This window comes from Heptranchias perlo, chromosome 7 (genome assembly GCF_035084215.1).
Source record: "Heptranchias perlo isolate sHepPer1 chromosome 7, sHepPer1.hap1, whole genome shotgun sequence".
Taxonomy (NCBI): domain Eukaryota; kingdom Metazoa; phylum Chordata; class Chondrichthyes; order Hexanchiformes; family Hexanchidae; genus Heptranchias; species Heptranchias perlo.
In genome coordinates this window covers 60,141,085-60,153,918 of record NC_090331.1, presented here as the reverse complement: position 1 = coordinate 60,153,918, position 12,834 = coordinate 60,141,085, and the positions used below count along the sequence as shown (strand labels likewise).

Here is a 12,834-nt window from a genome sequence, read left to right as displayed (position 1 = left end):
CACAAGGATGCCACAAATTAATGCAAAGTTATGCTTTCATTTTGAATCATTTTGATTTTAAATCAGTGTAGCAATGCAGTCGTATTAAAAGGCAGTTTAAAAATAAAAAAAACATCAGCTTTTGTCAGACCATATCAACAATAAACTCATCTGGATATAGCACATTTCAATTAGAAAATTGAAAAAACCTCATGTACTAATTGTGGTATAACAACAGTTACAAATAAAGTTTCATAACACTCATTGTGCAAAAATGTTCCAAATTCTACCAAATTATTTATATCTGTTGGAATTATGTTTGGTCACACTTAGTTATTGTAGGCTCTTTCTGCACCATTGCATCATGATACAGAATAATCACATCTGTCAAATCAACTAATATAATTAAGCAATAATGGACACATGTTTGCATTGTGCCAAGGAGCTAGGAATAGGTCATTTGTGTGAAAGACAAAGTCTCAGAATGAGTTCTTTAGCTGTCTCAACTATTTTCAATTCTCCACCAAGTATACATGCAAATATATTATTAATCTGTTAGCCATAATGTTGAAGATTTTTTTCTTCCCATTGGTTTCTTCCCTTTTTTTGGTAGTTCCTGTTATTGATTCCATCTGTCTTTAGCATCACAAAATGTATTTATGGGAATATTTACCGTATTGCACTCCAACGCTGAGAGAAGTGGCATCCACAATAAAAGTATAGTCCAGCAAAGAATACATGACCACATCATGAAATGTACAGCAAAATTTTTTTCACTTTTTCCTACCTTTTTACCTGAGAGCAACAACGATCAGCCATGATCATTTTGAATGGTGCAGCAATCCGAAGGGCCAAATGGCCTACTCTTGCTCCTATTTTCTATGTTTCTATGTTTCTATATTAACTGGAGATTTTGCATTAGATGGCATTAATCTTTGAGGCCCATCTCTATGTATTCCCTGCTGTGCTAACAAGCTGTTATGCAAGGGCATCCTCAACTGTGCCAAGATATTCTCATATCTTTAAAGTCTAACATTCAACCAATCTAAATGCAGTACACTCTACAAGTATGATAGCTAATTCTAGTTTAGGTGTCAGTCTTGGCTCAGTGAGAACACTCACCTCTGAGTCAGAAGGTTATAGGTTCAACTGAAGAGACTTGATCATATAACCTAGGCTGACACTTCAGTATAGTACTGAGGGAGTGCTGTACTGTCGGGGGTGCTGTCTTTCAGATGAGATGTTAAACCAATGTCTGCATCTCAGATGGAGGTAAAAGATCCCATGGGACTACTTGACAAAGAACAGGGGAGTTCTCCTGGAGTCCTGGCCAATACTTACCCATCAATCAACACCACTAAAACAGATTATCTAGTCATGTATCTCATTGCTGTTTGTAGGACATTGATGTGTGCAAATTGGCTGCTGCTTGTCCCTACATTACAACAGTGACTACACTTCAGAAGCACTTCATTGGCTGTGAAGCACTTTGGGATGTGCTGAGGTCATAAAAGGCACTATTTAAGTGCAAGTTCTCTCTTTCTTCTAAATTGGCAGGTCTTGATTTGGTCGGATTACTGGATTCAAAACAATCAATTCGATTGAAAAAGCATTTGAAGATCGTGAGAGAAGCTTTGCCACTCCTAATGCAGAAGATGTCATCAATATAGCTGAGGTTCTAAACCCTTGTTTAGAATGAAAAATACACGAGGATGACCCAAGAGAAAAAGCAGTAAGAGCACTAGACTTAATGAAGTATAGAGGAGCTGAAACATCGGGCATTGCCTCCAGAATACCATCTCAAAGCTCAAAAAAAATCAAGAATAATGATGTATACAGACATATTTCACATGTTAAATTCGGATTAATTTTCTTAAATATTACTTGCAAATTGCACTTATGCTGCTTCCTAATATAATAAAGAATAAAATGAAAGGCTGAGGTACCTTTGTTTTATACAGCTCATTTTAATTCATTAATTTGAACTTCAATATTTTGTCTTCATTCCTTCATAAATCTGTGTTAGGTCTTACTGCTTGTGTAAGAATATAAAAACGTAACTGATGCTGAAGTAATTAAATGATGGACAGATGTTATTTAAGATTATTAAAGCATGTATAAAGAGGGATTTAGTTTAATCCACATTTAGAAGAAGATTATGCAGCAACTTGTAAATGCTGCCACATCCATCAGGGGCACTTTTGACTTCCTCAGTAAAGCTGCCTTAAAGGGATTGTTCCACTGAATTTAAAGTGATTCGTACTGATATTGTTATATCTAGTTATTAAAAGAAAGTGCTTATGTCCATTATGTTTTTCTTTACAAAATGTTTTCATGGGTGCCCTCCAATTTATAGCTCCTCTCTTTCAAATAAGTAGGAATCATACACAACTCTTAATTACTTCAGATGGCAAAATTCAACAATGAAGATAGTTGTTAAGCATTATTAATGGCTTCCTTTTTTCTGAGATATGATTCTTGCAACATTTTATTTGCCTCATTTCATGTGAAAGGAAAACTTAAAACTGAACGTTTGCATTACATCCTCCTGTATACTTTTCTGTCTTGCGTCACTGTTCACTCAAAATGGAAGATACCTTGGAATTCAAAAGTAAGTAAGATTTTCAAATTGAAACTAATTCAACCATTTGGATAGATCATGTAATAATTAGCACCTTCAGCAACAATATTTACTGAGCATCAGATATTTTACATTGCATTAATTTTAAAATAGCATTAATAGTATGTTGGAAATAATTATCCAAAATATTTTTCTGCATTTGATCATATTGATTCAATTAGTTTAGAGCAGGAAGACAGTGAGTAATGTTTCTAATTTGCTTCATCCTTATGTTTGAAAATAAATTGTTATTGCATTTATCCTGAATATAAAGTAAATTAAATATTATTGCATGAGATTACGATATTATCAACATAAGAACATAAAAAATAGGAACAGGAGTAGGCCATAAGGCCCCTCGAGACTGCTCCGCCATTCAATCAGATCATGGCTGATCTTCGACCTCAACTCCACTTTCCTGCCCAATCCCCATCTCCCATGATTCCCTTAGAGTCCAAAAATCTATCGACCTCAGTCTTGAATACTCAATGACTGAGCATCCACAGCCCTAAGGGGGTAGAGAATTCCAAAGATTCACCACCCTCTAAGTGAAGAAATTCCTTCTCATCTCAGTCCTAAATCACCCACCTCTTATCCTGAGACTATGCCCCCTAGTTCTAAACTCTCCAGCCAGGGGAAACAGCCTCTCCGCATCTACCCTGTCAAGCCCTCTATGAATTTTATACATTTCGATGAGATCACCTCTCATTCTTCTAAACTCCAGAGAATATAGGCCCATTCTTCTCAATCGCTTCTCATAGGACAACCCTCTCATCCCAGGAATCAATCTGGTGAACCTTCGTTGCACCGCCTCTAACGCAAATATATCCTTTCTTAGATAAGGAGACCAAAACTCTACTCCAGGTATGGTCTCACCAAAGCCCTGTACAATTATAGCAAGACTTCCTTACTCTTGTACTCCAATCCCCTTGCAATACACACTTGCATACTATTTGCCTTCCTAATTGCTTGCTGTACCTGCAAGTTAACTTCTTGTGTTTTGCAGACAAAGACACCCAAATCTCTCTGAACACCAACATTTAATATTTTCTCACCATTTAAAAATATTCTGTTTTTCTATTCTTCCTACCAAAGTGAATAACCTCACATTTCCCCACATTATACTCCATCTGCCACCTTCTTGCCCACTCACTTAACCTGTCTATATCCCTTTGCAGACTCTTTGGGCAAGATTTTAAAAGAAATCTGCAGGTGCGTGGGGGCGGTGGGGGGCAAGGAAAATCGGGTTTTTTTGGAGCAGGAAGTAATCCCGACTCCAACTCACTGAAGAACACGCACAACCCAGAGTCATCTGGATGTGCGCGCCGTTCCCGAACCTGGACGTCCCGTCAGCAATTAAAGCCAGCGGGACGATATTTAAACGAGGAATTCAAATACTTAATGTACTTGAAATGTGCATAAATCCAATCAACATTGAAGGCAAGCGATTTGAATGCTGCCTCAATGTGTTTCCCGTGCTGTGTGAAACACGGCATTGGAAAGTAGCCGGGTTTCAGCCGGCAGCCATTTGGACATTTAAATCCCTGTTTGACAGATGGGGATAAAAGGTGAGTTATTGCAGCAGGGCACTCAGTTCTCTCAGACAAACTTTTGGCTGGGAGATCTTTGTGTTTAGACTGAGAATTCTTGGTTTCCCCTCAGAATTGTTCTGTTTACACATATTTACCAACTTTTTGGACCCCCTAAAACTGACACCATCAGGATGGGGAACGCCATGGCTGCATTCACCACTACATCAGAGGACGAGGAACGTCACCATCCTCACCAGGCACGGCGTGCATTTCTGCCACTTATAGCTCCACAACACAGTGCTACACCACAGGCACCTGCACAAGAGCACAGAGGGGAACAACAGAGGGACCGACGTCACAGGAGGCACTACCCATGCCCTCATCCAGCATTCACATCTGCATTGAACATTGAGGAGGAGCAGCAGCAGCAGCAGGAGAAGGAGGAAGAGGAGGACAAACCCATGGGCAGAGCAGTGACTCACCTGGCTGCTCGTGAGGCCAGGGAGTCACTCATGTGAACGGTTCTCATAAGAGCACAAAGTGTGAAGAGTCCAGTCCTCACACCACCTGGAAAGAGCAGCGCTAACACCAGCCCCCTCCCCCCGCCTCCCTGCACAAAACAGTCCTGCAACTACACATACACCCGCTGTAAAGTGACCCAATGGGTGGCATCAAGTGTCGCCGTTCATGGTGAAGCTCATGAAAAGGCCCAATCACAAAAGCCAGTTAAGAATGGGCAAGATGTGGTAGTAGTGGTGAGAATGACAACATTTAATGTGACTTTAACAAAAACCAAATATAAATGAAAAACATGACAGTCTGTCAGGCACTCTTGTGCATACCTTTCGTGATCACAATCCTTAGCCTTTCTCTTCCTACTACTCCTATGTGGTGCATCCCCTGTGGCTGCAGCAGAGGTAGTGGCAGGTTGCTCATATCCACGGCTGGATTGCTTCGATATTTTCGGCCTACACCCTCTGGGTTTTGGAGCCCGTGAGGGCCCCACCAAAGACTGCTCCACCTGCACCTGTGCAGGGGTAGACTCGGCCACCTGAAGAGGAGGCACCATTGCGAGTACTGGTTGAGAGAGGGGCAACAGGTGAGACGTGGGAGCGCTTTGAGTGGCGTCCCCACTTCCATGTCCCCTTTCGCCATCATCCCTCTCCTGCAGCAGGCCCAAATCACCCCTACCCTGCTGGAGAACATTTTGGAGGACATGTATGATGCCTTGGAAGCCCAGTTGTAAAGTATCTGCCTGCCTGTTTAAGGTGGCAGAATGTTGTTCACCGTGAGTCCGAGCGGCCATTGTCAGGGCCTGAATGGACTCATTTGTGAGCCGTGCTTGAAGCTCAATGGAGGCTAGCCTTCTCTCCATCGCAGACATTCCCACAGTTACCAGCGGCACTATCTCAGACATTCCCGCAGTTACGTGTGACGTTATCTCAGGCAGTTCCTCACATCCCTGTGACAGTATCTCAGAGATTCCCTCCCGTACCTGTGCCACCATTCCACTAATGCAGGAGTTGGACTCCTCCATCCTCTGCACTGTTGTGGAGAGTGCGCATGGCACCTGTTCAAGTACTTCGCAAATGTGCTGTTGTCCCTCGATCATTCTCCTTTTAAACAATGGCCCCCGGGGTTCAGCATCTGCGTTCAGTTGAGCAGAGCCTGGAGAGGAGTGCTGACGCAGACTCTCCACAGCTGCCCCTGCCACTAGTGTCTGCTCGTGCTCACTTATGTGTGGTGACTCATCAGGTGCCAACCAACTAACTGACTAGTAGGACCCACCGAAGTGTGAGTATCTGCGCTGGTGGATGGCTCACTAAGATGTGACGGTGCACCCTCAGAGGCCAGGAGCTCCTCTGAGGAATCGCCCTCTCCAGCCACTGCGGTCATTGAAGGGCCTGTAAGGGAACAGAAGGCAATATTAAGCATCATCACAGATGTGTCATGTTGCGATGAGTATACTGAGGTGTTCAACATGCCAATCATTGTTGACATCAATTCATGTTGTGTATGATGAATGTTAAAGTTGTGTCACCAGATGTTTGTTGGGTACCAGTCTCGGCGTCCCTGACGGACAGGCACTCGAGGGTGCGGCTGATCTGCAGGGCCTCCTCCTCTGCCTCTTTGAGGACCACTATTTGTTATGGCCCCCCCCTCCAGTCCTCGCCCTCTCGCATGCATTTTGCGCTCTCTTCTCTTAGAAAGGGAGAAAGTACAGATGTGTGAGTGAGTGATGGTGAAGCGGCCAAACGTTGAATGCATTGCTTTGGGTGAGGTTGACCATGAAAGAGGTGCATCAGAGGGTGAGTATGAGCAGAGGCATCACATTGGATGAAGATTGGGATGAGTGATAGTGGTGGGGTCACAAATGAGGAGAGGAGGAAGTGCTCAGGAAGTGAAGGCAAGTTGAGGATGAGCCTTAAATGGGTGTGAGGAGTGATGTGATGGAGTATTCTCGGCAGTGCAGAATGATGTGAGGAGGGAGGGGGGTGATGTGCACCATAGAATGCAGGAGAATCAGTAAGTGTACTCACTTTCGCTGACCTAGTTAGGTCATTGAAACGCTTCCTGCACTGAACAAAGTGCAGGATATGTTGCTCCTGCTCATGACCTCCACTGCCACCTCGAGCCAGGCCTTCTTAGTGGCAGAGGCAGGGAGCTTCCTCCTGTCGGCCGTGTACAATAGTTCCCTCTTCCTTCTCACCCCGGCCAGCAGTACCTGAAGTGAGGCATCACTGAATCTTGGAGCAGCCTTGCCCCTGTGCTGCCCCTTTGTGTCTTCTTGCTCCTTGCTCCAGCAAAATCCATTGGAGCGAAGGCCCTTTAAATTAAGATACAGCAGCTGACAGCCTGTCATGCGGGTGCGCAGTCCGCCCACTGCGCAGCTTTCGGACGGCAAACCCAGAAACAAGATTGATGGCCACCAATTGAGTCGCGATCACGTGGGGAACAGTAAGGTTTTATTATTCAGGTTAACCACGCGCCCATTGACCCCCCCAGCTGCCATCCCGCTACCTTATTAAAATCGTGCCCTTTGTGTCATACAAACATACAAATTAAGAGCAGGAGTAGGCCATTCGGCCCCTCAAACCTGCTCTGCCATCTGATAAGATCATGGCTGATCTGATTGTGACCTCAACCCTACTTTCCCGTCTACCTACTATAACCTTTGACTCCCTTGTTAATCAAGAATCTATCCAACTCAGCCTTAAAAATATTCAATGACCCTGCCTCCACTGCTCTCTGGGGAAAGGAGTTCCACAGACACACGACCCTCTGAGAGAAAAAATTGCTCCTCATCTCCGACTTAAATGGGAGACCCCTTATTTTTAAACTGTGGCCCCTAGTTCTAGTCTCTCCCACAAGGGGAAACATCCTCTCAGCATCTACCCCTTCTAGTCCCCTCAGGATCTTGTACATTTCAATAAGATCACCTCTCATTCTTCTAAACTCCAGTGTATACAGGCCCAACTTGTCCAACCTTTCCTCATAAGATAACCCCCTCATCCCAGGAATCAGTCAAGTGAACCTTCTCTGAACCGCCTCAAAAGCAATTATGTCCTTTCTTAAATAAGGAGACCAAAACTGCACACAGTATTCTCAATGTGGTCTCACCAATGCCCTGTACAACTGTAGCAAAGCATCTCTACTTTTATATTCCATTCCCCTTGCAATAAATGACAACATTCCATTTGCCTTCCTAATCACTTGCTGTACCTGCATACTAACTTTTTGTGATTCACGTACTAGGACACCCAGATCCCTCTGTACCTCAGAGTTCTGCAATCTCTCTCTATTTAAATAATATATTGTTTTTCTATTCCTCCTGCCAAAGTGGACAAGTTCACATTTTCCCACATTATACTCCATCTGCCAAATTTTTGCCCACTCACTTAACCTATCTATATCCCTTTGCAGAATTTTTATGTCCTCTTCACAACTTACTCTCCTACCTACCTTTGTGCCATCAGCAAATTTAGCAACCATACATTCGGTCCCTTCATCCAAGTCATTGATATAGATTGTAAACAGTTGAGGCCCAAGCACTGATCCCTGTGGCACTCCACTTGTTACATCTTGCCAACCTGAAAATGACCCATTTATGCCTGCTCTCTGTTTCCTGTTAGCTAACCAATCCTTTATCCATGCTAATATGTTACCCCCTACACCATGAGCTCTTATTTTGTGCAGTAGCCTTTGATGTGGCACCTTTTCAAAAGCCTTCTGGAAATCCAGGTACACCACATCCACAGGATCCCCTTTATCCACGTTGCGTGTTACTTCCTCAAAGAACTCTAATAAATTAGTCAAATACTTACAGCTTACTTTCCCACCTAGCTTTTTATCGTTGGCAAACTTGGATACATTACACTTGGAGTGTTATCCTTTACAGTAGGAAGGATTAGCTAAATAATATTAATGGTTAAATCATTCTTTATTAGTTTATCACAGAAGTACCCTGACATGAGTGCCAAGTTGTATACCTTCCTTACTGTTGTGAAAGATTTCTGCAAATCTCAGAAGAGCCACATTGAAGGGCACAGTTATCACAAATGAAATAAACAGTTTAGTGCGGGAAGATGCTAGGCATTAGCATCATTTCTTTCTCTTCCATTTTCCCTCATTTCATCTTTTCCTCGTCGCTGACAACCTTGGATGGTCCTCCAAATGGGAGGAAAGGATAGTCTAGGTAGCACAATTTTCTATAGCCAATATCAACACCAATTTTTTGAACAGGATGAGTCAGGCAATATCTATAGTTCACTCCCTTCAGGGTGATGGGGCCTCTCTTCTCTGTGGTGCACCACCTAGCAACTCAAAGGAGAACTCACAAAATTCATTCAACTGACACAAATTATTGTGAATGACAGGCAGTCCTAGAATTCCCAATCTTCTAACTGAGAATAGTCCTCTCAAATAGTTCAGCTAATGAGCCAAATACCAATGCTTTGTTTTTCAAAAAGAAACAAGTTTTGCAGATTCTCCTTTGTGATTTTACATTCAGTGAAACAATCCTTTAAATAAATTCCATCTATAGATCACTGAAGCACACCAAATACTCCAAAGGTAATCACTACAGAGAACCTTGGCTGAGTGTGCTCTGTTCAATCGAGATAGAATTCAATGTGCAATATTGCAGCACATAAGAAATATCATTTATCAGCCTGTCTCTTGCGCTGTTTGCAAAATGCTCTGTATGACTTCAAAACATATCTCCCCTTGCTGACTGCTGCCACAGCCTGGTAGCTTTTCAAAGTACCGGCTTCTGTTTTTAATCATGAAACCCTTTCTCTGTTCATTTTTAATGAAAATAATTATAGTGTAGGTGCATTATGTAAATGCTAAATGTTTATTCATGCACTTATGCACACAAATAATTAAATAACTAGATGTTAGATCTTATCTCTTCCATAGAGAATCCATGCCTCAAAATCTCTTTGACCTAATGAAGCTTATATGAGTCTTTTGTTTATTATCAAAACAGCATTATAAGCATAGAACCTTCCCCGTGTTGTATATTTTGTTATGATTTGCTTTTCTAATATTAAACTTTGATTTTTGAAAAAAAAATCATTTTGAACACATCTAATCATATCAGAAATGTCTAATATTCAAGTAGTAAATGGAAACCTTAAGATGACAAATGACAACTGCATTTATAGCACATAAAACTGGCTAAATTGTCAATTGTACTCAGTCTAGCTGTACCAATGTTTACCTTGATGGTAGTACTCGGTCCTGAAATTAAGGGGTTATTTAGGAACTCAGGAATATAGGAACAGGAGTAGGCCATGCAATCCCTTGAGCCTGTTTCGCCATTCAATCAGATCATGGCTAATAAGTACCTCAGTTCCATTTACTCACCTTTGATCCATATCCCTTGATAGCTTTACCTAACAAAACTCTATCAGTCTCAGTCCTGAAAAGTGCATTTGACCCAGCACCATCGTCTTTTGGGGGAGACAGTTCCAGATTTCCACTAACCTTTGTGTGAAAAAGTGTTTCCTAATTTCACTCCTGAATGGCTTAGCTCTAATTTTAAGATTATGCCCCCTTATTCTAGATTCCCCCACCAGAGGAACTAGCTTCTCTATATCTACACTATCAAATTCTTTCAGCATTTTAAACACCTCATTTAGTACACCTCTCAGTCGTCTAAACTCAAGGGAATACAAGCCAAGTTTACACAACCTGTCCTCATAATTTAACTCTTTAAGCATTCTGGTGAGTCTGTGATGTACCTCTTCCTGCGGTGCAGTACTCCAGATAGGGTCTGACTGAAGGATAACTTCCTCCCCTTTGTATTCCAACCCCCTTGAGATAAAGGCCAACATTCCATTAGCCTTTTTGATTTCTTCTGGATGGAATAGATTTGCAGTCTTCAAAAGGCTACAGAGGCCAATGTATAGTGTCAGAGTTGTTTTCAACTTTATATTGGTTCTTAGCCGAGGCAATTTGCTGATTCTTATTGTTATGAGGTACATTTGTAATGTTTTTACATTCACCTTCGGCAATTTTCACCTTTTAATTTGCGTGTAAATATTTTAAACTTCTAGTGTTCAAACAGTTAATTTTAAGATTTGGTACATTCAATTTCCCCAAATATCAGGAACCATATTTGTTTTTTTTCATTTATACTGAAATCTTTAATTACAATTTTCTTGATCTGCTGATCATTATTATGCTACTGACCCACAATCATTGAAAGCTTAGAAAATGTTCACACATTCTGTTTCTCAAGATGTTCCACACTCCAGGCTATTTATTTTCTGGTATGTTTTCAGAATTTGTACTGCTGAGCTACAGACTTATATATCAAATATATAGTTTAAAGAGCTGAAGCACTGAGGCATAATCACAGGTGTTTTTACAGCTTCTTTTCCATTTTTTCCTCTGGCACATGTGCTCACAACATCTAAACACCAGTTGAAGCTAATGAAACTTCTGACACTCACATATTTATGTTTGCTAGCCATCAGAAACATACTCAACAGTTGCTGTGCAGAGTGAGAAACTCAACTTCTATGTCTCTAGATAGTTCATAATTTTATTATTAAATTAATCAGTATTATCCTTAATTAAATGATATTCTTGCAAAACTAGATTTAATAGCTTTATAGAAGTTTTGTTCCATTCTTTCTTGCAGTTGCCATGTTGATATAAGACTAATACTGTTAGCTTTAATGTTAGTACTACTTAACAATTTTCTAGGATTTCTAAGTTTTAAATAAACTTCTGACTGGGTGAATTATAGGTGAAAATCAGTGCAGTCTATAATTACAGTCAGTGTCCCATTAAATACATCATGTTTAGTTTTCAGCTCAATATTGGTTGTTCCAGAAACAAAATCAATTGAACTTTAAAACTAGCTTGTCAATTTGCTAATCTTATTGTGCACTATAAAATGACAGAAAAGCTAAGTCCAACAGATTTAGCAGCGCAGTGTTAGGCTGCTGTTGTTAATACAAAGTAATGTGTAACTTTATAAAACTGCCAAACTAGTACAGTATTGTGTGCTTCTGAAAAAGGCAGTATGATATTCCACTAGACTGAACTGACTAATCCTGGTACTATGACATATATTAGAAGACAAAATCTTCCTAAAAGCTGATTCTAAAAGAATGTTATCAGATTTCCCTGCTGATTATTCCTTGTTTACGCTATCACTAGGGTGCTTTTCATTTTCACCCCTCCATTCCTTTGCAGTTCATCTAGTAATTAGGATGGAATAAATTTAGAACAGGCAGCGACCGAGCAGATGAGATGTTGGCAAGTTGCACTCATTTCATACTGCTGATGACAGGCAGCCTACTAATGGTAACAAATTGAAGGATTACGGAAGAGATGAGATGAAAATAACAAGGAATCTATACATAAACTAAGCATAGTTGCTATTTAGTTGACAATAAAAGAACAAATAGTTAAACACAACCCCTACCATAAAATTGTCGGAATCCTGCATTCATGACAGGTGGTCCTATGTAATTTGGAGAACTCGTAAACGCACTAAAGTATGGAGTGATTTAGCTAAAGAATCCTAAATAATACAATGACAGGTAATTACATTTTGCTGCATTTTACTAGCATTTCTAAGCCATCCTGGAAAATATTTTATTGCAGCAATCTATTGATATCTTAAGTCATTGCAAGTAATCAATGCACATATCATTTTTCTTTTACTTCATTAACTCAAAAAGTACTAAGTTATATCACAAATAATTAACAATGCAATGTATTAAATTTCACCCAGCACACAAATGTGTTTATGTCATTATCACTATATATATATTCTGAATTTTATTTTACCAGCTAGATAAACAAGTAAAGTTTAAACAGTCAGCGATCAATTAACTTTCTGTGATAAGCTTAAAATAAGCTAAATACCAGTGTCTTGTTTCCATTCTTGCAGAGTGGGCCCCGAAAAACTCCCTTGATGTTTCTGAAATGGCCATTGCTAAGGTGTGTGGAGCTGATGACAATATAGTAACACGCCATATGGTGCTGTAGCTCCCATGCACACAGTGCATACAGTTCAAGTGGACTGCAAACGAGAAGCCTCCTGATGATCTGAGCAAGGAACACACAGCACTCAATGAATGCTGCTCCTCTTTTCTCTTGTTTCACACTGGTACATCAGCATAAGCAAATGAGGCATTAGCTAGTCAGCTTTTCTGTCTACTGCTGATTCGTCCTGCT

General features: G+C 40.8%; 1 protein-coding gene across 1 annotated transcript in view; it reads right to left on the bottom strand.

Moving 5' to 3' along the window:
* Nucleotides 1–12,633, bottom strand: part of znf804a (zinc finger protein 804A) — a 229,189-nt gene extending 216,556 nt beyond the window's left edge. The window contains exon 1 of the mRNA XM_067988176.1: nt 12,523–12,633. Within this exon, the coding sequence (XP_067844277.1) occupies nt 12,523–12,633 (111 nt within the window). The remainder of the gene's footprint in view (nt 1–12,522) is intronic.
* Between the last annotated feature and the right edge of the window lie 201 nt (nt 12,634–12,834).